General features: G+C 43.0%; 1 protein-coding gene across 1 annotated transcript; it reads left to right on the forward strand.

The window, feature by feature from the left end:
• Window positions 1-625: 625 nt before the first annotated feature.
• Window positions 626-25,733, forward strand: GPR137B (G protein-coupled receptor 137B). The gene is made up of 7 exons (XM_052700694.1): window positions 626-1,132; window positions 9,597-9,646; window positions 14,873-15,095; window positions 18,749-18,898; window positions 20,740-20,868; window positions 23,126-23,250; window positions 24,588-25,733. Exons 1-7 carry the CDS (start codon window positions 764-766, stop codon window positions 24,697-24,699), a joined length of 1,158 nt encoding a protein of 385 aa, XP_052556654.1. The 5' UTR covers window positions 626-763; the 3' UTR covers window positions 24,700-25,733.
• Window positions 25,734-26,269: the final 536 nt, after the last annotated feature.

The following is a 26,269-nucleotide window of genomic DNA, read 5'->3' on the forward strand; positions in this document are numbered from 1 at the left end:
GAACCTGTAGCAGCATGTACGCTTTGGTGAATTTGGATGTTTAAGGGGATTATTTCTTCCTGCATGCAACGTATTTGGAAGCCTTGATGTGCCTTTTCTTCCATTCTAGTGAGAAGTCTTGTGTTAGAAGGAAAAAAAAAGACAGTAAATGTGTTAGGTTTGTTATGCAAAATTTTGTTATAAATGCAAAGGTATCTGCAATGCAGAGCTGAAATGCTTATTACAATGGTTTTAATTTTGTGAGTAGGTGAAGGTGCTTAAAATTGTTCCTGCAGAAGCACGGCTAAATAAAGCACTTGTTAAATGTGGAACAGGACAAAAAAATCATACAAAGATCCAACGTGGCTGCCACTGGGGAAATGTTAGATACCTACCTGCTTCTTACAGAAAATAGAACATGGCTTAAATAATTTAAAATCCAGAATGTTTTCCAGAGGGAAAAAAAAAAGGCAGCTGTAAACCATTTCAGGGCTGCCGCATTTCTTTGTTTCTTAAGGATGGTGGGGATCCGTGCACAAACATCAGCGAAGGGCAGCGTTCGGAGCTGTTCCCTGCCAATTGCTGACAAAGGCAGTCCTAATGAATCATTCTGAATTGTGATCATGTGCTACCAGCCCACAGCGAGCTGCCAAAGAGGAAGTGCAGCTTGTTTTCTTTCATTTTCTTGATTCCCGTGCTGTAGGAAGATGAAAGGAGAAGGAGGAGGAGGAGGCAGCAGCGGCAGCCAAACTTAATAAATAATTCTGACGATTCCTGATATCAAATGGAGGCCCCTGAGTGGGACCCACTGAAAAATGACACCCTTCCACCGACCCTGACGCCAGCTGTCCCTCCGTACGTGAAGCTGGGCCTGACCATTGTATATACTGTTTTTTATTCACTGCTTTTTGTGTTCATCTACGTCCAGCTCTGGCTGGTCCTTCACTACAGGCACAAGAGGTTCAGTTACCAAACTGTCTTTCTGTTTCTGTGCTTGTTTTGGGCCTCTCTTAGGACTGTGCTCTTTTCATTTTACTTCAAAGACTTTGTCACAGCAAATTCTCTCAGCCCCTTCATCTTCTGGCTGCTCTATTGCTTCCCCGTCTGCCTCCAGTTTTTCACCCTGACCCTGATGAATCTTTACTTCACACAGGTAAGCAACAGATATTTGATTAAATCTGACAGAAAGATAAATTATTGTTTTGTAAGATTTGTGAGAAAGATGTAATTTCCTAATGTACTTTGGCAAAGCAAAAAGCAAATTTCAGATAGTTTAGTTTGGAATTGTAACATTTGATCTGTGTGCAAGCGATCGGTGTTACAGAGAACCTGGAGCCTGAGGTGATCATTTCGGGAATGGCAAATAGTGTCTATTGTCTGTGAAATGGGTGTCATTTAATTTAAAGGGAGGGAAAAAATATACAGGAGAGCTTGAAGGCACGATGTCCAAAATACTGTTCTGTTATTATTCTTTACTATTGTTGTTACAGCTTAGCTTAGGCATTATAAGCCTCTTGGCTTAACAGACCTCAATCTCAATAATTTTGCAGGCATCCCCCTGCTCAGATATTTTGTAAGTCAGCTGAGATAGTTTTCAGTGGGGAGATTTCTATTCTGTATCGACAACCAAAATGCAGATCAAGTCCTGCTGCAGACCCAAGAAGTTCTTATAATGGTCTGTGTTACACACAGCAGTGAGTGTGGCCCCAGTACATGCTAGGTGCTGTACAGAGGTGCGCTCTCTGATTCAAGGACTCTGTGTTGTAAAGGTAAATCAGCTGTGTTATGAAGGAAGCATCATCTCTGTATCAGAAAGACACCTTGAGAACATATCTGTGCAGTGGACAGCTAGGAATCCAGATGCATCGGGCTGTACAGAGCTCTGTGTTGCTGCAGTTAGACCTGCTTGGAAGTATTGCTGGTAAGCTTGGGTATATCGGTACCAGGTTGCAGGATGAGATGTCAGCATGCTGAGGCACAGAAAGGCTGCTAGGCTTGCCTGAGATCTCACAGGAAGCTTGCAGGAGAGCAGGGACTGAATTCGCTGTCTCTTCCATCCCACTACAGTGCATGCAGGAGGACACCTAGCTCTCAGATGGTTCTTGCCAGAGGTAGCTTTTCCAGTGCAGGGACAGCTGGCAAGGGGAAGTGCCAGGATGCTCTGTGTGTAGCTGCATGCCCTGCTTGGGAACAGCTCGGTGCCTTGCTCTAGGTGCTTTTATAGTGCCTACAATGCTTACAGTGCTCTGTAGCTATGCAGGACTGTGAGCTCAGAACAGCCCAGCTGGAGAGGTCAGGCTGATTGTGAGAGCTGCCATTCCAAAGCTGAAAAAGCAGAGCACATAAACATGAAAGCTCTAAGAGGATCATTTGAGTTGCAGAGGGTGTTAGGACCACGTACGTAGTTTGGCACTTAGGTTTACTTCTCTGGATTCAGTGCCTTAAATGCCTGCAACTCATACCACTCCACTCCTCAGGACTTGAAACATATTTAGAGATTAAGGAGCCTTTCATCTACATGCTACTCAAATCTAGCTCAGGCATTTAATCACCTATGCTTGATCCCACGACATTTGATAATGATGCAGTTCTCCTGGGGCTGATGTCCATCATCACATAGTCCATCGCCATCTCAGCAGCTGAGAATAAACTATACCCCTAGGTGAGATTCTTCCCTCAGACACGCATCAGGGCTGCCATGGAAGGCTGGAGAGTGCAGCATCCTGGCTTATAGCCAAGAGAAGTCAGGGCTGAAGTGAACACAGAGCACGCATGTTGACCTATACTCTGCAGCATTTGTGCTAGTGCTCAGAGTTTGTGTCATCAGTAACTGATTCCTCTATTTAAGAGAGGTGTAAAATGAGAGTATACAGAATGTGTGCATCTGTCCTTTTAACTTATTTTTGGCACTGCTGTCTGATAACACTAAGGAAGTACAAGACATTGGCTGGAAACACAAATATTGTAAGGCTATTGGCTCTGCCTCTGACACGATTTCTGCTTTGTCACCGTGAGTCCTCCTGATCTTCCTCTGAGCCTCTCTTCAAAGGAGCAGCATGGTTACCTGTCTTGAAGAGCTGCTATGAGGATTTTGAAACATTTACACAGGACTTTCAGAGCTTGTGATGTGTGTCATAATCTCCAAAGATTGTGAGCCACTGTAGACAGGCATATTATTAGTAGTGGTGTTTGCTTTAGAGCTAGTTGCTCCCAGTGAAATCTCATCTCAAACATCTCCCTAACCACAATGAAGTCTTAAGAAATACAAGCAGAGCCATTGTAGGAATGTAATGGGAAGACACAGAATAGGCACATGTATTTTTAATTCACTGTTATTTACTTCTGGCCATTAAAAGGTGGTTTGGCTTGAAATTCAGCATCTTCTTAAGTCTGTATTTTTAATGTGCATCTAGCTTTCCACAGCAGGCAAGCAAGAACTAGCGTGAAAGGGGTGGGGAGAGAAAATTTTGTGTTCAGTAATGGCTTATAACTTCACAGACCTGTTCAGAAGCAACATTTATGCTTCTTTCTCTAGAAGGAAGGAAAGAAAGATCTGCAGCTGTGTCTCACTGCATGAGAGCCGCGCTACTTAACTGGTGCTTAGCTGTAGGGAAATGAGTGATCTGTGCAAAGTATGGGAGCAGAGGATGGGGAGACCTCATGGAATTTGCAGGTGTTTACCTTCTGTCCGGCACTCAGCACTTCTAGAAGAGGCACTGCCTTTTAGACACACAAGTGAGAAAAAAAAGCGATTCCAAAAGTAATGCAGATATTCCTGGCCAAACAGAAAAAAATTCATTTGGCAAGTGCCTGAGGGCATTTTTCAGAATAATAAGCACCTTTGAACTTGACAGAAAGTTAGCCACAATTATTCTGTTTTTAATTGGTATCCCAAAGCAATGAGGACATAAATTTGGACTCTCTCTTACGTGTAGCAAGGCAAATAAGCCACAATGGTGTCAGCTAAGCAAGGGTTATTTGTGAGCATTGCCATCAGCAGACACAGCGGAAGCTCTGATGCACTGTGACGTATTGCTAGACTAGAGGACCTGTGGACAAAAGAAAAGCTACAATCAAAATAGTTTTGAGTCAGAACTGTTCCTGAGAATTGTTCTTTGAGTGGGGAAGTATGGTCAGGGTGGTCTTGATGGCAGAATAAAAAGGGTGCTGTAGGTAAGGCTTAGGTAGTGTTACCTTCTCTCAGAAATCAAACACTAGAAAAAATACCTGCTATTTGTAATGGGATGCTGAATTTCCTAGTATTTTTTTTTAATAAAGTCTTTATTCAATCTCCTGCCTTCTAAAGGAGAACATGAATGGTAACTTCCCTCTCAGGTTAACTTTCTATCTTCAACCTAATATCTGCAAATACCTGCATTGCACCAGGCCAGGGCAGCTCCCACATCCATCCAACAGAGAGCTGCAGTGTACATTTCCACCCACTGAAACAAAAAATCCCATAAATATATCCGCATCTCTCTTGCTCAATAAAGCAAACACAGTACACCAGCAAAAAACGTGTTGTCCACTTTAACTGAAGACAGACAGTGAGGACCCCAGGAGTCAAGAATTCTGTTATTTATGTCTTGAAGGAGGGAAGATTTAGGTTGGATGTTAGGGGGAAGTTCTTTACAAGGAGAGTGGTTAGGCCCTGGAACGGGCTGCCCAGGGAGGTTGTGGATGCTCCTTGGACGTGTTTAAGGCCAGGTTGGACGGGGTCCTGGGCAACCTGATCTGAATGTGTACGTTTGGTGGCCCTGCTAGGCAGGGGGGTTGGAACTACATGATCCTTGAGGTCCCTTCCAACCTGGGTGATTCTGTGATTCTGTGATTCTGTGACTTCCCAAATCTCCCACTCTTCCCATCCCGGAGAGGGGCCTCAGGCCTTATGATCAGGTCTGTGCGCATAAGTTTAAATAAGCTCTGGGAAATAAAATCAAATGTCGCCCTTTTTGGTATGGAGGTGGGAAGAGAAGGGTTTGCTTCGTTTTGTTCTGTTTCAGGCTTTACATTTCACTGGGGAGCAGGATGCAAGGGAATGAAGAGGCAGGCTAGGATGTAGGGCTACCGGCTCAACAAAGTCAAGGCCAAAGAACATGAGCCATTGGGGATGCTGGAAATCCCGGTCCTCCTCTGCAGGCAGGCATGGTGAGCCACTTGTTGTGCTGTGGGTTTAACCATAGGGTTGGGAACTCCTCCAGCAGCTGGGGAAGGTGGTGCTGAGTTGAAGAACTGTGAGGCTGTATAGGTGGAGAAGAGCTGCTAGGCAGATTCCCTCTCTTTATTCCTCCCTAGCCATATTCCATTTTTTCTCTGGCACCCAGACTGAGGAACTTACCCTGCCTCCCAGGCAAGGCTGATAAAATCAGGGACTTTCAAATGAGAGAGAAATTGTGCAGAGTAAGGCAGTCAGACAGGAGTTGGCCATGCTGGAAGTGCCTGGTAGGGCGGGGAGAAACCAGCACCAGGCTTTCAGGGAGGCTGCATTTATCTCTGTGGAGCTGGAGTACATGTTATCTGTGAAGGAAATTGAGAGATTCTTATCCTCTAGTTAGTCTGGGCAGAATTTTAGCAGTAATACTAGCAGTGAGAGAATAGAGAGGGTTTGTTTACAGCATGCTTCAGACATACATAGAACTACAAAGGAGTCCAACTTACAGGCAGCAAAGCATCAGCGTATAAATTTGACTTTAAACATTGCCCTCTGTATTAGATCTGTAGGAGACAAACTGAAATGGCAGACTGGCTGGCTGTCAGCATCTGACATGAGAAATGACATCATTTGCTTTGGAAAATAATTTGACAGGAAGGCTACATATGCAAACTTAGCACGGCTGTTGGCCCTGCAATAGTCCCAGCCTTTGTTTTTGCTAAGCTGCACAAGGCTGAGTATGGCAGGTGGTCACAGCCCATGTCAGTAGGCTCTGCAATGCACAGTTTAGGGAGTAGAGGGATAAAGTGGGCACTTGGGAGAGTATGATCCAGGAATGAGGGAACATTTTACAGGAAAGAACAAACATGGAAGAAGGAGAGAAAGTGGGCCTGGGACTGGAAAATACACAGGAAAGGAAAGGTGATGGTGAGGGGCTTTGGTCCTGCATGAGGCTGGGTTGTGTTTTAAGGGCACAAAGTTTGCATGGAATGTGACAGAAGCGATGGACAATGTTGAGAAGGACTGGGAAGGGAAAGTATGCTCTGTGCTCCACATATAGCTCTTTGAAATGGGGACTGGTAAATAAAGCCGAACCTCATTCCTCTGCAGAGGGCCAGCTGGACAGGTATGAGAGCACTTAACACATACCTGAGGCTTTTGGTGAGCTGAGCAGCCAGTAAAAGTGAGTTGAGCCACCCGACACAGAGGTATCCTGGAGGTTTGTGCCTGGATTCACACCAGTGCAGCTAAATCAGAGCTTAGATTGAAAGCTACTCCAGTGAGGTTTCTTTTTTTTGTTGTTTTTTTTTTCTCTAGGACTATGTAATTTGGCTCTGACACCTGTTTCATTGATCCTAACATGGACAGAGTGGTTCCTGATGTAACTTTGATAACCACAGCTGTAACCTCCATAAGTCATAGCAGCCAGGCCCTGCCTGCCTGCCTGCCCTGCTCTGTGCTGAGGCACTGCCCTCCATCCCCACCTCTCTTCTGCTGGGGCTGGTGAAATGCCTTTAAGGTCAGCTGTTTACATCAGTTCCTGAAACACAGGAATTTTCCCTGGCTGTATCTAGGTCTTTTTTGGAGTGCTTTTGTACTGCTGCCCTTTTATATGCCAGACACATACCTCAAGGGAGTGGAGGAGGGAGTGTGAGAATCTTATTTGAGGTTTCCAGTCCTTCAGCAAAGAGAAAGTCAAAAACAGAATAGTTCTTCTTCAGGAAAAAAAAAAAGAAAAAAAAAGAAAAAAAAAGAAGTGAAAGGGAGAAGAAATAAGGAGGAAAAGTAACCCTTTGCCATTAGAAAAACAGCAAGACATTTCGCAGTTTTCCTGGTTGCTATTCCCCCTGGGTTTCTCTGAAAGGTCTCTTTTAAGAGGTCTGCCTTCTGTGAGCTGTTTGGTCTATTCTTAGGAATAGCTGCTTTGCTTTGCTCTGCTTTGCTGGAAGCCTTGCTGAGATGACTCAGATACTGACTGGAAGCTTTCTCAACACTCTTGCAGGGAGGGGCCATTGGGCAACCTTTTCTTCCACAGCTCTTTGGAGTTAAAGAGCTGCACCCACACAGCTGAGGTATACTGAGCTATTGAGCTCAGCTTCAGACACCCTTACTCCCCACTGAATGGCTCTTTATTCCGTCAATCACATTTCTTCCTGTGAGGTTACTCATGAAATAAGGCTGCAAAGGCAGCAGAATGTGGCTGCCTGTGTCTCTGTCTGGCAGTCAATTTGCACCAGTATCCACAAGTTGCACCAGCAATGTCCCTCTATATAGTGTCCTTTTTCTGTGCAGTACTTTCTTCATGGTTATTTTTGCTCTGACACGATTCAGAAGCCTTTGTCTGTTGGGGCAACTCCACCAAACCCAGCATCCCCACACACAGCTGCTTTAGCAATCCCACACTGGGAGATGTGACCCTGCGCTGTACCAGCAGCAGGAACATCATGCGTGGTTCTTACTAAATTAGCTGTGGGGATTCTGCTGAGTGGGGCAGCATTGGGCTGTTTGATGTGAAAGCAGTGTTCTGTGACACTATGGGGGTGGCTGCAATCTTTTAGGGGAAGTACAGGAGTTGGCATTGAGGAACAAATGAATTTCCCAGGCTTTGTGGACGCTGCAGAGCTCATTGCTCACTGCAGATTGTCTCATGGAGCTCTTTGCACAGGCTCTGAACACCTCTGTTCTGTGCTGCTCCTGAAAGCTGTCAGAATTAATGGTACAGCATGTGAGTACTGCTGTTGAGGTCAGCGTTCCCACACCTCTTATACCTCCCTCCTAGGTAGCAAGTAGGTAAAGCAACATGAAACTTGTTCCTGATTTCCTTTGGGAATTCATGATCTGAGAATTTGGAGAATGAATCACAAAGATCTTCTCTAAGGGATACTGCCAGAGATGTTATCTACTGGGAAATAATGTCAATGGCTGCAGAATATTTTTAGAGATTTCCACCCTCAATGTTTCCATTTTATTTTCAGCTGTTACTTTTCTAAGGTCTGCTGAGCTGCTCAGTGCTCTCTGCTTGTTCCGCTAGTACTAAGCAGACTGATGTGTCATAAAAGTAATTTTCAATTCAAGGCAGCTGCTTCTGGTGAATAGCAGCTAAATAACACGTTGTTCCAGGAGTGCTGGAACAAATGAAGCCTGATTTTCTGCAGTTCTGTGTCTCATGCTTGACTTTGAGCTGCGGCTGAGGCTGTTCCCGTGACGGAGGCATTTCTCATGGTACTTGCCTGGGCAGTATCTCCCAAATCAGGTGATGTGTGGGGGCATTCTGTGAGATTCTCCTCACAGAGGTCATATATCAGATGCATTTCAAGCATGCTTTACTTCTGTTGGGTCACTGATTTTCAAGAGGGTGACAGAAGGGTCATGCCTCTGACTGAATATTTTGGTCCAGACTCTTTTGAGTCTCCTCTCCTCTGAGCTGAACAACCAAAGAGATTTCAGCCTCTTGCTCATATGTCTTGCCCTCCAGAGCCTTCACCATTTTTGTCACCTTTTTTTTGGACAGATAAACATGCTGACAAGGTAGACACATGCCTATCACCTATGCAGTGATTGTGTAATTCTTGTTTCCTTGGCAGAGCATGATAATCATACTAGCTGTTATGGAAGTTACCCTAAAGGACATGCGATACTAAGCGAAATGGATAAAATGGGATGACTTGAGAAGAAATCAATTGGGAAACAACCCTAGGGAACAGCCACACAGCATGTTATTTTGTAATAGTGGTAATCACTTTGCTTCAGCAGTGACTGCTGAGTTCAAAAAAAAAAACATTTATAAAGGTTTATAAGCTGAGTGTGTTTAGTAACAATGTTAACTTACGAAAAAGCAGTGACACTTCCCTTAATCATCTTTAATAAAAAAAATGCAAATTATTAAGTATTTTTTTCTTTTCAGCCTGGTAACTATTGTGCCTGAGTGCTCTCTCTGTAAAAATATATATTGTTCTGTTTGTGAACAGACAGCCAGTAGAAGCTAAATAAACCTCAAAGTGAAGAGATTTCACTGGCATCCTTTTGGGAAGCAATATGGATGCAAACTGACATCACCAATTTCAGGCAGGCCGAGGTACTCCAGCAAGCTTTACATGTGTGTACAGCATCAGACCCAACGTGCCAGTATGAACTGGTCTGTATGAGAGGCATGTACTTACTGGATGTATAAGAACCTAATAATTATTTATCTCTTGATTATACAAGCTCTTGTGAATACTAATATAAAACCTTACGTCAGTATGTGATATAAGTGAAAACAGTGGTGCAGACAATTTGCATAACAGTATGTGATCATCTCTTGCTGAGTGGTTTTAATACTTTATATCTTGCCTACCATGGACAAGACATACAGGTGAATCTATCACTACATTTCATGTCACATGTGAGACAGGATTCCTGTGGACACAGCATTTTTCTTTACTCATGTGTCCTATGTCTGATGCAGTATTTTTCTGTTTTGCAGGTGATATTTAAGGCTAAATCAAAATATTCCCCAGAGCTACTGAAATACAGGTGAGAACTGTGAAAATCTTTGGAGTGGTGAAGAAAAATTGCCATGTACTTTGAGAAACGCTGACAGTTTGTGATGCTCTTATCTCTACTACTCATATTTAAATGCCAGTGTTTCATGACAATGGTTCTGAGGCCAGCTTATTCCTATTATGTTTCAAAGTCTGTGTCATTTCCCAATACAAGCACCATTTTTAGACATTCATGTATTTCAAAGGGAAATATTTCAAATGCAGGCAGAAAGCACTGACCCTGCTAGTTTGCCTACATGTTCACAAAGGACCTGTGGATGCTAGGTGAATTCAGGCCCAGAACTTCAGTAAAGGTAGCAGGGTGACATATTCATTGCAATAGGAAAAAGTGGGACTGGGTATGTCTTAACCGAGAAGTGAGGTAAGCAGTAATAAAAGGTTATGGGGAGCTTAGAAAAGAATTATGAAGGGAAGGAGCTAGAGAGAATGGATTCAAGACAATGGTGTTTTGGGGAGCTTATAGATGACTTATCGTGATTCCATAGAGCTGAGATTATGATGGCTTTGCATTTAGGTGGTAAGATCTGTTTAAGGTCTTGTTTGAGCAGAAAGGATTGTCAGGAACTACTTGAGAACTCCTCAAATGGCCTAGATGTCCAGAAAGTTGAGGAAGAGATCAGTAAATTATTCTTTACTGTGGCAATGCCTAAAACCATCGGTCAGGGGAAATATTGCTTAGATAGGGCAAGAGAAAGATAGAGGTTGTCTTATTTCCAAATAAGGGGTTTACAATCTGAAATCAGGATAGGAAAGCAGAGTAATTTGCAACTGAAATCTGCCCCCTTATTTACTGACTATTCAGGAGAAGCTGGTACTGTATCAACAGGTGGAATACTAATATTGTCTGTGCCCTGGAAGGTGGAAACCTAGCCTAGCTGGCTAGGTTTTGATGCAGCTGGAGCAGCAACCACCTGGAGCTAGTGCTTGAGAAAACATGTTTGATAGAATGGCAGGACAGCAAGAGAGAGCTGAGTGGTGCTTGGACCAGTGACCAGTGAGGGTATGAGACGTGACGGTTGGGTACCCCATGATGATAAGCAGCTAATGCAGAAATTCTAAGGATGGAAACAGAGGCTGCATCTGTTTTGGTGGCCCCAGGAATGCTTTGAAGTTAGTTGGTCTATGTGCATACTTTGGCCACATCCCAAACCAAAAAGAGCAAGAGCCAGATGCTCGCTGATGAACACTGTGACATACAAATACATTCATCCCCCTTTAGGCTCTGGTTTCCGTGGGAAGGAAATCCAGGAGTGTGGGTTGGCAGACAAATACTGCACACACTCACCAGGTCCCCTGCCAGCCCTCAATGCAACTGAGAGAGCGTGCCTGCCCTGATGGTACACTAGCCAAAAGGAACAAAGAGGTTGCACAACACCTGAGCTGCAGGTAGATCATGATGTAGGGAAAGTCTATGAACATGTTTCTGGTTGGCTTTAAAGGTGAGAGATAGCAGCTTTGAACCTTGTACGCTAATGGCATTTGTGGCAAGGCTTTATTCTTAAAAAGTGCTTGAAACATTCTTTCTTCATGCAGAGAGAGCTCATGAGCTTGTGATGTTTATTTAACATCTGCTAAGTGAGCACATACTACCCTGCCCTCAACATTTCTGTGTTCATCTAGACTCTTGCCTACTGCATTTCTAACACTGATCACTTTTGGATCTGGTCCAGCCTTATCTTTCATATTTAGCTCTGTTGGTAAAGGACTGCAAGAAGAGTTTTGTTTTAATATCTAAAAGTATTAATATGAATGTGGTTAGCCTGTGTGAAAGAGCCTAATAAATGAAGCTGACCTCATTTCAGGGCAGTTCAAGTGATGTAAATATATGCACACCTGCAGCAGTGGTCCCGTGTCTTAATTGTAACAGGCTAGTGAAAAATGGATGATTTGAGCCTTCATACAGGGCTTGGGGCCTACACTTAACGAATTTGATTTTTCTTTTCTAGATGTTCATGGTTTGGAATTTTTTTTCCTGTTTTTGTTTGTTTCTTGTTTTTAAGTAAGTGTGAGACTGTATTACCTGGTGTCATATCTGCATCACGGCAGGAATGGATAATGGTAACATAAACAGATCAGCAGAGAAGTAGGACTGTGGTCTGTGTATTACACAGGTCTCATAAACCAGATAAGGAAAAAGTCCTATCAGGGTCAGAATCTTAAGTAAACTTTTCTCAGCATAGTCTTCACAATATTAGTCATTGCAGCAAAAAAAGCTCATGGCCAAGTCTGTACCAGCCCAGCTTCATATATAACAGTCCTGCATATTTCCCTGGCCTTAGGGATTTCTTACAGTCACTGGGTTTGGTTGAGGCTTACTGTGCTATCTGTTAATGCACACAAGCCTCAGACAGTGTATACTTTCTGAGGAACCACACACAAAATGTAGTAGTTTCATGTGTTTTCTCATTAATCAGGGCAAAATTCATTGTGTTCAGTACAAAGCTCAAAGAAAAACTTACTAAAGAGATGCATCTAAGTCTGACAGAAAAAAAGAAAGCCTTGGTACATGCCTTCTCTACCAAGGCAGGTTACACATAGCTCCTTCTAAGGGACTAGCCCCAGAATGGGAATTAGCACAATAGGCTGTTTGAAAAGTTATTGGTGTAATGTGGAAGCACTTCTCCTGACTTGCTTTCTATTTTCTGGAACAAACAAACAAAAACTGTTTATTCATGCTGTATAGCTGCCTGTGTAGGTGAGATGTAAGGATGCATTCTGCTTTTAAGTGAGGCTGCAATGCTTTATGCAGCTGCAGAGACCCTAAAACTGCCATGAGAGACACAGCACATCTCCATCAGTGCTTATTCAGAACTCCAACAACAATGCTTCTTTTGTCAAAGCAGGCAGCAAGCAGGCTGCCTCCCCAGCCGCATCATGTTAATAAGGGGGTTGGGAGCTCGTTATGTGAGGAGCTGTCATGGCCCATCACTTGTGCACCTCACACTGGCATACATAAGAGTGTGTGGGCAGGAGAGCTCAACAGTGCTTTTTATTATTATTATTTTTTTTTGGCTAAACTCTGTCAAGGAGGAGCCTGGCTGGTCAGGAGATGGCATCAAGAGCAAGCTGGCTGCACTGGAGCAGAAGTTTCTTCTGACTAAGTTGAGCAAAAAGAGAGTGCATACTTACTGTCCTGCAAGAGACAATGTGTAAAATACTCACCAGAGCATTTTACTTACACTGCAGTGAGGGTGCATATGAGCAATGTGGATATTGTGAGGCTGTTAAATAGGCTTTGGGAGGGGAAGGAAAGGAAGATGCATAACCCTCACATAAAGACTTCTGAAATATTAATAGAATCACAGTATATCCTCAATAGGAAGGGATCCGCAGGGATCATCGAGTCCACACAGCACCACCTCAAATTAAACCTTATGTCTGAGAGCGATGTCCAAACACTCCCTGAACTCCACACTCGGAGCCGTGCCCACAGCCCCGTGCAGCCCGTTCCGTGCCCACCGCCCTGTGGTGCAGCACCTGTCCCCAGCCCCACAGCCCCTCCCCTGCCGCAGCTCCATGCCGTTCCCTCGGTCCCTGCCGCTGTCACACAGAGCAGAGCTCAGCGCTGCCCCTCCGCTCCCTGCGAGGAGCTGCAGCCGCCATCGGGCCTCCCCCCAGCTCCTCTGCTATGAGCACACCCAGGGGCCTCAGCTGCTCCTTCACTATGTTCATAGCCTTCCTTTGGATGCTCTCTAGTAGTTTTATATCTTTGTTATATTGTGGTGGCCCAGAATGTAACGGTAAATACAATATTCACACTACAAGTGGGAACTGCATCCTCCAGAGGAAGATGTGTGAAAGAGGAGCTCCAGGACTGCAGTGCTTCTGGCATTAGGCTGTGAGGTTGAAAGGAGCTGCCTCTAGCTGCTCATTCTAAGGACAGAGCCCTGCCCTGGAAGAATAAGAATGAGCGCAATCTTCCCCCTGAGAGGGAATTTCCATGACCAGCAAGGAAAAGACAGCAGTCTTGTTTGCTGCCAGATATAACTGGAAAGAAGGGCATTGATTTGTTGATGCAAGCAGGCACTTTGAGGCTTTCAGTTCTCCTCATTATGCATCTAAATGTTCTCAAAGGTGTACCTCTTCCTTCCCTGCCCTCTGAAAAGAAGACAACTACTCTTCTGTTTTGTAGCTGGGTTAAACACATGCAGGAAATCTATCACCATGAGGTAAAAGTATTTTTAAACAATCCAAATTTGATTCCTCAGAGACAGTCAAATTCAAAATTCACACTGAACATGAAGGACTAGGACCAAAACCACTTGCTCTGTGACTGCAGATTATAAACCCTATCAGAAATTGTCTCGGACAACAAAGATAAAGAAATAAGCAAACACTTGAAATGTAAATATGTTTCTTTTTATTTGTTTGTTTGTTTGTTTATGGAAACCTCTGCAGCTGTGTGTAGGAGTAAAGAGAAGCAGTCTTCCTTGGGTGTATGGCTTACTTATGTTGCAGGTATCACTTCTGGGTGGGTGGGAAAACAAACCAGTCCAGCTCCTGGGCTTCTGTCACGTTTCTGTTCCAGCTCTGCTCCTGTGGTTGTGCAGACAAACCCTTTATCTGGCATAGATGGCAAAATGCCAACCCAGAATCAATGTGCATATTTACATTTCTTGATGGTTCTTTTAAGAGGTTGCCCGTGACAAAAATTTTTAAGAAAAGGGACAGAGAACGATGCTGGGGAGCCAGTAATTTTCCTATGCTTAGGCACTTCCCTAATTTAATATGAAATCTGATTGCAAACACTGGTAGTCACTGACGCTTTTCATGGCAGTAAAACCAGGATCAACAACAGTCCTTTCCAACCAGCTCAACCTTTTGCAAGGTTTATCCTGTCAGCAAATAGTCGGATGGTTTGTGCCATATATGAAGTGCATGTTTTAAGAAAGTACGTGCGTATTTTAAATGATTTGTAAGAACTGGGCTGTTGTATCTCTGCTGCACTCTTCCAAATTTTATTGCCTGACATTAGTTTTTTTTACTTACTGCTTATTCTGTGACTGTAAAAAAAGGTCTAAAACTAGCTCTGTTCATCTCTCCAGCAATCCAGAGTGCTTAGATTTGGCTGTGGGTCACTGGTCAGCTGTGGCAGCCCAACATGTGCAGCTTCCATTATTCAGAGTTGCAGCTTCCACCTCGTGACTGACACTTGCTGAACAATGTCGCTAAAACTGTTTTCTCCTCACTCTCCCAGGTTGCCCCTCTACCTGGCCTCTCTTTTCATAAGTCTCCTCTTCCTCTTGGTGAACTTAACATGTGCAGTATTGGTGAGGACACAGAATTCAGAGAGAAAAGTCATTGTCTCTGTCCGGGTGGCAATTAATGACACATTGTTTGTGCTCTGCGCTGTTTCACTCTCCATCTGCCTGTATAAGATTTCCAAGATGTCTTTAGCCAACATTTACTTGGAATCCAAGGTAAGGTACATTTTCAGTTCCTTTTAAAGTACCTTCTGAGAGACATGGGTAGTCAAGGCAGAGGCACATGGTTCTTCAGATCCCCCAAGAGCTTAGAGGCCTTAGACTTCACAGCTTGCACTTGGTTGTACATCCTGCTCAATAAATAAATACTGAGGAGTAGAAGGGGTGCTTTTGTCTAACCCCACAGACCCCAGAATACATACTTAGGACAGAGTTTACAGAACTTCTGGCTGGAGTTCCTCACAGCTGTTTTTAAGCTGGGTGCCACCCAACTACATTTCAGTACTGCTTCAGAGAGGTGGTCTTTACTTTGAGATCCTTCAGTTTGTCAAATTATTGGCTGATTATTCTAAATGTTTAAGGTAGCAGTGTGCTGAAGGTAAACCAGAAAAAAGGAATATGAATATCCTTTATAAATTTGCATAGTGTCCTATAGATAATATAATAGTTCTTTTGAAAGACTTAATGTATTATGAATTCATCCAAACAGAGAGAAGGGGGAAAAGGTCTCTCCTATTAATCTACAAAATATTCTTTCAAGAAGTGTTTGCTTCACAGCTTTGCTGGAAGAGCTGGGTCTGCAAAAGGTGTCATAAAAGCTAGCTGTGTTTGTCATAAGTCAAAATGTTTTGTATCTATACAAAATGAAACAAAGTTTTCAAAGGTCTTTGTATTCACAGTACATGGTTAGATCTTAAAGCAAACGATTGATTCAACCAGTAGCACATTACCATTATCACAACAAGCATTCCAAAAATCTAAGTTTTAACTTCCATTTTGAAAATCTTATAATAAAATCCCTCCTTCCATTTGGTTAATCAGATGAAAGGAATACTTTTCCTGTTTAATCAAATCTGGCTGTACTGCACAACAACTAAAAGTTCATGGCTGAACAGAAGATTTAAAAACACAGCTTAGTTTGTTTTGCTTCTTTCCACTCTGTCATTTGCTGACCAAAGGGCACGGGCAGTGGATTATTTTTACTGTTGAGAAAAGTTTATCTACTGCTGCAAGTCACAGAAGTGTAAATCTCTGTGACAAAGCAGTGTTAACCTAGATGAGGCTTTGGTGGATTACTTCGTTCTGTTTCCTCCTGCAGGAAACCTTATCTCCTTCACTTCAAGCTATTTCATGAAAAAACAAAGAAATTTGAGTGTTACTGCAGAGAGGAAAAGACAGGGCATGGCGCTAATGAAAATTTGAATGTGTAAACGAGAATTAAAGAGCACTGTACTTCTTTCTGCTGACCTGAAATAGAGTCTCTCTGGGGACTTCCAATAGGATTTGGCTGTACATACTTAGGGATACAGAAGGCTGGAGCCAGCAGTGAAATAACATCCTGGTTTATTCTGCCACTGCTGTGCTGAAAAAAATAGCTAAAGAGATAAAGTTTGGTCTTTGCAGTGATACAATAGAAGCAGCATTGGACAAAATGTGCATTCTGTGTTGCTTGGAGATGGGGACCAGTGCTGGCAGCCTTTTATTTGTATCTCCCATCTCATGGCACATACTCTGTGACCACACATGGAAGTGCTGGCAGACACAGCATCACCTGCAGGATCTGGTGTGGGGCCGGACCTGATCCTGAGCCGTGGCCCAGGCAGCACCAGGGAAGTGCAGAGCCCACCCATGAGTGTTGTATTTGGTCCTGCTACCTACTTAGGGCTCCTTTCTTTTCTATGGGCCTGTGACTGAAGAGGGGATCCTTCCAAGCTTGTCGAGCTGCACTCTGCTTTCCCCAGGTCACCTGACTAGATTTGACTGGCAGTGAAAGCAGAACAAGTTTAGTCCCTTTTTTTTTTTTTGTATTTGGTGGCAATAGAGTTTGTTAAAGCTGCAGTGTATTGAACTATTAAAGCCTTATGGGGAAACTGGCATGGGGCAGCACCGACTGTGCGCTGCTCCTCGCTTCTGTTTTTAAATGCAGCCGAAGTGGGACATGGTGTGTGATCATTAGCAGCTTCTCCCTGCTTGCTCCCCTGGGTTTCCATGGCAGCCCTGCTGCTCCTACAAAAGGAGAATGGGGAAGTGTTGAGTGGATGTTTCCCCTTTTTGGCACTTCCTGCTTGCTGCTCTCACTGCTGTGCATTGGGTGTCTGTTCCAGTTCCCACATGGCAGCCCCCCGGCTCAGGTTGGGCCTGGCTGGAGGCGGTGTCTGCGGCAGCGCTGTGAGCAGGTCATCAGGCAGAGACTGACGGCACTGAGGGTTTCATAATACTCCTGAGTATTCAGGCTGTTCTCTGAAGCAATGTTATTTTTTGCAGGAATGCAGGCGAGCTATAGTTTCCTGGTGGCCTTTTTGACGAGTCACTCCTTATTGCCTCTAGCCATGGAACGCACGGTGTGAGGTGTTTGCTTGGCAAAGCAACAGGACAACAGCCACCAGCACGCGTGGGCAGCAGAGAAGCCTGGTGGGCTCCTTAAGCCAAGGCTTCAGGGCTAGGGCTAGGGTTATGCAGGGCTTCTGGATGTGGTGACCTGGTGGCTTGACCTGACCCATTTTGTATTTGTGCTCTGCCTGTTTGTGCCTCGGGCTGCCAACCTGCTAGCTGAGTACGTGAGTGGGGGGAGATGTGCAGACCTTGCTGTCTCCTGCCTGGGTATAAAAGGTCCCGTGAGGGGGAGCAGCTTCCCTCTTGGCTTGTCTGTAAAAGAACCCATCTGCACTGTGTAGATCTCTGCCTGGAGAAGGAGGGCAGGGCTAGTGAAGCAAATGGCTGTACTGTGCTAGCCTAAAGCATGGTTCCTCAGTGCATTCCTCCTTTGGCCGTGATAAATACCATTCCAGAGTGAACTGCACAGCATTTGAGTTTCTTCATTCAGAGCCAGCCTCATTTTGTATGCAGGCCTGCCACCATGACCTGATTCATGGATCAGACTCACTGATCCCCATAGCCATGCCTCCTGGACTCCTCTGCTGCCACAGCTCCTGTGCTGATGCCTCAGTCCCCTGATTCCAACAAGCAGTGGTCAGGAGCTGCCCTTGTTCCTCATGCTAGTTGAGGCTCTTTCCCCTGCTCTGTCCCTTTTCTTCTCTGAACCCTAGGAACTGTCATGACTTCATGCTTTGCAGTGTCATTCCTGCCCTGGTGCTGAAGGTCCCACTTGCAGACTACCCGGCCATGATAACTTTGCCCATAGGCTGTGCCTCCACTTCGTCTTCTCTGTGTTGACTTTTAGGTGAGGCAGGATGTTCTGTTCCAGTCTGCACTGTGTTTAACTGCTGACTGTTGTGATCTGCTCCTTACTTAGGAAATAGGTGCACAGCAAGCAGTTACAAAAAGATGCAAGTTTGCATCATGCCAGTAGCGAGAGTCTGAGATAGGATGTTCAATAGCTGGCGTGCAGCTGAATTCTCTAGCTCTATCCAATACCAGGTGTCCTCAGGTGCTTTCATTGCTGTGAAAATGGCACTTGTGCAGCAGTGACAGCCATTAACAGCAGCCCATCTTGGTAAGGGTTGGAACCACTGCCATTCCCTGGTTACCACTGTGCAGTACAAAAGAGTGCAGGATCTACTGATCAAAGAAGGAAAACATCAGTCAGTAACATTAGTCAAAGCACCATAACAACCCCCCAGACTCCATGCAAAGAAGTATTCTTGTCAACTTCCCATGTGACTAATAACCTGTGTTCAAATCTTTTCCAGGGATCATCAGTGTGTCAGGTGACAAGCATAGGAGTGACTGTTATACTACTTTATACCTCACGCGCCTGTTACAACTTGTTCATCTTATCATTTTCCCAAACCAAGAAAGTCAATTCTTTTGATTATGATTGGTACAACGTATCAGATCAGGCAAGTATGAAAATATTTGCTAATGAGAAAAACTCATTCTCATGTGACAGCTGATTTCCTAAACATTATGACAAGAGGCATTAGCTTATTGATTTGCTCTAGGAATACAAATTTCTTGTAATAACAGCAGAATGGAAAGCAGAAAAGGGGAGAAAAAAAAAAAAAAAAACACTAAAAGAAAAACATAACTGCCAATTAAACAATTTTAAAATATCAATCTTTTAGTTAACATTTAATTCATTTTTATTTTACTGGTAAAAACAACATTCAAAAAGACAGGTGTTTTGTTCATTGGTATGAATGTACCATAGCTGGAGAGCAGAAAAACAGTTCTTGATGCCCCTGAAATGCAAAGTTCCAAGTTCTGAAGTCATCATCAAGTCTCCCATTGGCATTTAGTGCAGAGGAGTTATGTACCTTAATTCTGTCAGTAGCATATCTTCCCTAGTTTTAGGATCAGACTGTGATTCTTCACAACTTTTCATTGCAAGTTACAATTCAGATATTGAGAACTAGCAGTATTAGAAATGCTAAGGGAAATAAGCAGATAACTCTTTCTTAAATTTTATGAAATTTGGGCATCCAGCTCCTTTCTCTGCTTTGAAACACACAGGTCCCAGTAGTTTTCAAGCTCAATCAAGGCTTGGAAAAATGGCAGGCCTGTATTTAGAGCATGAGTAAATATTTTTGGGCTCAAAATCCCAGATACATGATGCCTCCTCACCACCGAGCAAGCACTTGCAGAACAAAAGCAGAGTTCCTAGCTGGCCAGGCAAGTGCCTTGTAGTGCCAGGCAGGCCAAGCAAACCAGAGCCATTCTCTGTTGAGCAGCAAATAAAACTAGAAATAAGAAGCAGGTAATCAGTAGGATAAGACTGTCCAGAGGATCTCGTTAAGAGTTGTTGGAGAACAGTACGTTAAGGACCTCTAGTCCCCCCTGCTGCAGTTTGGGTAGGAGTACAGCTAGGTGATACCACTGTGCAATTAGAAGACACAGATTTTAGATGGAAGAGCAGAGCAGGATTCATCTCCTGAATCCAACATCTTCCCTCCTCCTGTTGAAGCCTGGTGTGTTGGTGGCTGCTGATGGTCCCTTGCAGATACTAGAAATTTATGGCCAGAATATTTGATCCAGTTTCCCACCTGGAGGCCATGGTTACTCATAAGGGGGGCTGACTGGAATGCTTTAGGACCTGCTGTGTCTCTCCAGTGAACTGCCTCAGGTCACTCTTCAGAAACATTTCCCTTTTTGATTCCACACAAAACACATCAAAAGACAGGACTGCCCTCCGTAGATGTGGCAAACAGCAGAGGGGAAATCTGGAGAGAAGTTAGTTCAAAACTAATGCTAGAGAAACAGTGTGGTTATTCCAGATAACAAAGTGCAACTATTTGAAGAGTTCCAAATCTTAATTTTTGAAGATTGTGAGCAATAACCTTGAAGACCTGGGCACTGACTGTTCTTTCATGTATTATTCCCATCTGAGAAAGGACCAGAAAGGTAGCTTCTCTTTAAGTCCATTTTATCACATTCTTCCCAGCCCAAGAGCCTGGCAAGCATCCAGCAAACTTTGATTTTGCTGAAGACAGAGGATGAGAAAGGAGGAGAGAGGGTAGAAGGAAAGAGAAGTCATGTACTCAACAACATAGAATATTTAATTTTTTTTTTATGCCTTTAATCATTAGCCAGGTTAATCCACCTTTACTGGAGTTTCCAGACATGTTGTCAAGCTTCAGCCAATTAAGTATAGCGCTTCGTAAGAAGACTTGTTGGCTCTTGCACCAAGAAAACAAAATGCCATTTTTGTTTGTAAATATTTTTCTTTTTGACTTTTCAACAGGCGGATCTGAAATGCCAGCTGGGAGATGCAGGGTACATAGTGTTTGGAGTGATCCTTTTTGTCTGGGAGCTCTTGCCTACTTCCTTGGTTGTGTATTTCTTCCGTGTTCGAAATCCTACCAAAGATCTAGTGAGTGAAATCTGCTAGTACATTTGTTATTGGGATGTTGTGGCAGGTCTGAAGGGCTCAGCATGCAGGGGAGCTTTTGCTTCTTTACATATTATCTTTTTCAACGTGCCCTCAGCAGAATAAAATCCAAGTCAATGGCCTTGTTATGCTAAGTACTTATGAAAGAAACTCATCATATTTACCCAGAAGACAGACAGTGTGTTTCTCAGGCAATTATCTTAAGAATCAGTAACCTTAAGATTAGGGACATGTTCCTCGTGGGTTAATACGGCACTGTACTGTAGGCAGTGGAAAAGGAGTCAGTTTGCTCAATCACAGTATTGTTCGTAACAGAGAGCAGCGAAATGATGGTGTGCTAACTGTTCCATGGCATATATGAATTAGCTTTAGTTCTTCTAGCTTTGTGTCCATTGAATTGTTTCAGTGCCAAAAGCTAATAGCTATAATAAGCACTACCTGACATTTTTGCTTGCTGAAATAGCAGAGCACAGATTAAAGTGGGAGTTGTAACAAAAATACTATATATCCTTAATACAAGGCAGTTAATAGATGGACATGAATCTTTTAATGGCTGTAAGCAGCACTTCCAGGCTAGGGTGTGCTGGTTGACAGCACATGGGTTTATCAGCCAAACTTGTAAGGAAGTAACAGACACCAGTTACATGAAGTCCTTCTTACACCTGTGATACCTGATATCACACTAGGAAAACCTACCAATGTCTATCAAAATTAATGCATTAAAATAAGCCCTACTCCTGCTTAGGAAGTAGCCAGGATAACTGTAAAGAGGAGAAATTAAATGTTTTTAAACAACAGTCTGGTGATGCTGTTCTTTTTAGAAGCAGCTACAGAAAGATCTCATTTTACTTGAGGCGATTTTAGTACAACCAGACATGCTTTTAAATTCATGGTGTTAGATTCACAGAAAATGGAAGTAAGAGTTGTGATCTAACCTCTGCTTTACAAAACTGATCACATAAACACTTGGAATCCTACTCAAATGAGGGTCAGGCAGGCAGGATTCTCTTGCAAGTCAGAACACGCTACGTTAACACACACAACATTATGTTTTTGCATTGTGACTTTCAGAAAGCCTCAAGTCTCAAACTGAAAGATAACAGTTGAGGAGTCATTGGTGTTATCACTACTTTCATGGGGAACTGTCTATGGATAGACATTATCTGTCATAGTGAATCAATCAGACATGATTTTTTCCTGCGCAAGATATTTATGCCAAACACTTGCTGTAATTGGAAAATTGGAAACAAGGATGTTAGAAAGGCAATTGTAGCAAGGCAAAACTGAACTTCAGTGCAAACATGCCACAAGAGGGAGACTAAAGGCCACAATATGTTCAGCAGACTTAAAACAGTTGAAGAGTAGAAAATAGTACACCTATAGAAAATACCCATGAAGCATGGGATTGGAATTAAAACAAACTCTTCTTTAGTTTAAAAAAAAAAAAAAAAAAAAAGTAACTCTCATTTATTAAAAATCCAGAATATTCTTCATTTGCTATAGGGAAAAATTCCAGGAAATAGTAACCCTTTGGTTTCACATTTCATTCAGGACTTCAGAATGAGAAAGTTTGAGTAGAGGCAGCCTACATGCAGCACAGTCCAGAGGTAAAGCTCCACGTGGCAGTTGATACCACCTGAAACAAGCAACTGCATGCTTTGGTGCTGACAGAGAGCAACTGCAGCACTTGGACCTTTGCTTTGCTGTAGCTTCAACAAGACAAATGTTTGAAACGGAGACAGAAAAGGGTGTATTTTTAGTTCATCGTTGCTAAAGTTATTTAATATCTGAAGAGATAACAAGAGGTTTAAGTGCTCTCCTACCTAAGGCCAAGGAGATGCTGCCATCCTGCCTTATCCACATGCACTGGGAATCCCATCCCTACATATAAGCATCGACTGAGTCAAAGGAGCTCAGCTGGTTCCCAGATGTCTCTGAGCACTGTGTCCAGACTCAAATGGGTTTTCTGAATTGTGTCTACTCTCCATTTTAAATCCTATGAAAGAAAATGCTCTGTATAAATGAAGGTGTTACATGAGGAAAAACTTAAAATATGAGATAATCTCTATGCCAGTAGAAGAAAAAAAGTAGAAAAAAATTTTTGTTGTCTACAGAATACCTAAAATAGCCTGTTTCGTTTTGGAAGCCAGGATATAAGTATGCAGTAACTTATTTTGGAAGTCACACACTAAGCAATTTATCTACTGCAAGTACTAACTCAAGTTTAACCTTCTCTCAGGCCAATGCAGGAATGGTCCCGAGCCATGGCTTCAATCCCAGATCTTATTTCTTTGACAACCCTCGCAGATATGACAGTGATGATGATCTGGCATGGAATATTGCACCCCAAGGAGCACAGGGCAGGTAAGGTACAAGAGCTTACTTCCCATAACAGAAACAGCTGGAGGAGAGGAAAGGTACGTACTGCATAAGAGCAATGAAAACTGTTTAGATTCAGTTGCTGCCTAAATGATAAAGGGTGGGGAGGAAGCTAATGTGGCAGCACTGAACGGACTCATAGAAACTACAAGGATACAAGAATGAAAATGGTTACTTCATTTCAGAATTATCTTTGAAAAAGTCAGGACAGATCTTTGGATTGCATTTCACCCTCTACTTCTTCCAAGAGCAGAGCAAGACATGTCATTTAATAGTTCAATGTGTCAGCAAAGCACCGTACAGAGGAGCTGCTTTCCCAGCTTTGAGAAGAGGAGGGTAAAGCTTGAGACTGCAGGCAGGCAACTTGCCATGGTGGTAGTGACAAAGCCTGTCCTGTAACATGGTTAAACACCTCAGGGCAGCTCACCTGAAGTAAAAGGGATATTTGCTTGCCTATTTGCTCAAAGTGAATGCAATTCTGCTTAACTTTTGAGATCCCACATAACTCAGAACCACCATAAGAAGTCTTTTTGTGGGTTGTTTTTTTTTTTTTTTTTGTTCTTCTGTGCAACCATGAGGTTTATAAGGATTAGCTCATCCTTCCAGGAAAGTGGAGATCGCAATAAGAACAGCACCTCACTCAGAGAAAGAAAGGCGGTGCATAATCCTGTCCTGAGAGGAAGTTACTGTGTGTTACTTCTATTCTTGAATCTACAACATGCTGGTGTTAGATCATTATAAGTTATCTGAAAATAAGATTCGCTAACAGCAGCTAACGTTCCCAGATCTAGTTCCTTAGACAGTCACTAGCCAGTTCCTCTAATTATGAAGTCACTATTTAGAGTTATCACCCTATTCCTGCAATAGATTTCCATGTAGTAACTCATCCTATTGAAGATGCTGCAGATGGAGATGCTCTTCCTTACAAAGATGTGAAGGAATGAGCCACATTAGCACAGCTCCCAGTATAAATTAAACCGACTGATTATGAGAGCAGAGGCAGTACACCAGAGATGCCCACTAGATCCACGTCCCTTCTATACAGATGCAGGGAGGTTCAGATCTGTCACTGACAGTCCATTGCTGTCTCAGGATAGGCATGGATTATAAACACCAACTCTCTAGCACTCAGATGTTCAACCACCTCCTGGATCAGCAAAGCAGAGAGGAAAAAGTCTTTAGTGAACTAAAAGAATCAGGAAACAAGTGATGATTCATCTCAGTATGAGAACCACAACTATGCAATTGCATTTTGCCCATGGTAACTAACCAGCTGTATACAGAATCAAGCTGACACTCAATAATTCTGTTTTCCTCTCAAGTTTCTCTCCAGATTACTATGACTGGGGCCATCAGAACAACAGCTTCATGGCTTACATAGGATCCCTCCAGCAAGATCCAACATTGGACACAGACAGGCCAAGCCCTATATGACTTCAATCAACTACCTAGGACATTCCAATATTAAAACAATTGTTCTGAAAAACAAAGCTTAGCAAATTTATTCACTCTTTGGTTTTTAGAAGTGTTCCTATGCACAGATAAATGAAGAACTTGTCTTCGCCACAAGCTTTTCATAGTGTAAGGAAAAGCATAAGCTAATGATTTAAACTTTAAAGACTGTTCTAATTATATATGTCGTTCCAAAAGCAATGCCTCCTCTTTATTTCCATGGAAACTCCTACAACTAACACAGAACACAACAACACTACTCGCTAGAGCAAATTCACAGCTACAAAACGGTATTTTTCAGCACAGTCACCAACATTACTTACGCATTTTCACTGCTGATGTACAAGGGCCTGCCTGCCACACAAAATCCACATGAGCAGAAGTGACCAGCTGTCACCACTGCTACAATGCACCACCCACTGCCTTACTGTGCTCACATCTACAGTTTTGTCTCCAGAAATATTCAGCAATCGTCTGTGAATGTCAATGGATGCAACTTTTTCCACATGGAGGAATTCAGCAACACGCCTTTGCTTCACGCGCACTTCTAAGTCAGACACCATTTTGTCAGATTGACCCTCTGCTGCCATTTCTCACACAGCAACAAATTGTGACAGAATATTGCTGGGAAAGTTCAACCTCTACTGCCATACCACCACCATCCAACTCTGACACCACGGGCCAACACAATAAAAATAGGAGGCATTATTTTTGGAGCAGCCCTCATACCGCCTTGTTTTAAGCCATGGCATTTTTGGCTTTGAACAGAGTTTTGAGAAGGTATAATTTAATCACTTTATGCTCATTTTAAAAGAGCAAATTCTGTGAAGTAAAATAGCAATTGTTTTCTAAGTATTTTTATTTTTACACTGTGTATTAGGTTAGAAATAGATGATTATGAATGTACTGTAAATACATGACAATGTAACCTGAATGCATGACAGTAAGAGATTCTTATGTGCACGTAACAGCCTGTAAGGAAAAAATGCCAAGACCATTAAATATCATCTTTTCAATTTACTGCTACATTCTTGAAGCACAATCTCCTGTGGATTGTTGCTGATGACACAGCACAGCAAGATAGTTGGAGGTTCACACATCTACTATGCACTAGTTACCATCTCAAAACACGCTGCGTTCCTCTAAAAATAAGAAAACTATCTACTCAGCAGCCATAGGGACAATCTTAAAGCAGAAGAGATGGTCACCTGCTCTGGCTTGAACAGCAAAACAGGCTGAAAACCTGTAAGCTTGAAATAATAAAAGTTATATGATAATTCTGTGAATGACTTCTAGGTATTTCCTATAGAAGAGTAATTAAAATGGCAAGTCAGTGACCAGAGGGATGGGTACATAAGGTTCCTTGATTCAGTGGGGGGGAAACAATTCCAGACTTCTGCAGGGCTATTCTGCCACACCTGCCCCCATGCCTTGCGTCTCTGGACACCTGAAGTCAAGTCTCAAACATGTAACAAAACCACCACCTCTGAACTACTGCTACTGTTGATGAATTAATAATACTAAGTATATTAAAAGACAGCTGTTCATAAGG

This window comes from Tympanuchus pallidicinctus, unplaced genomic scaffold, assembly GCF_026119805.1.
Source record: "Tympanuchus pallidicinctus isolate F22 unplaced genomic scaffold, pur_lepc_1.0 scaffold1, whole genome shotgun sequence".
Classification (NCBI taxonomy): domain Eukaryota; kingdom Metazoa; phylum Chordata; class Aves; order Galliformes; family Phasianidae; genus Tympanuchus; species Tympanuchus pallidicinctus.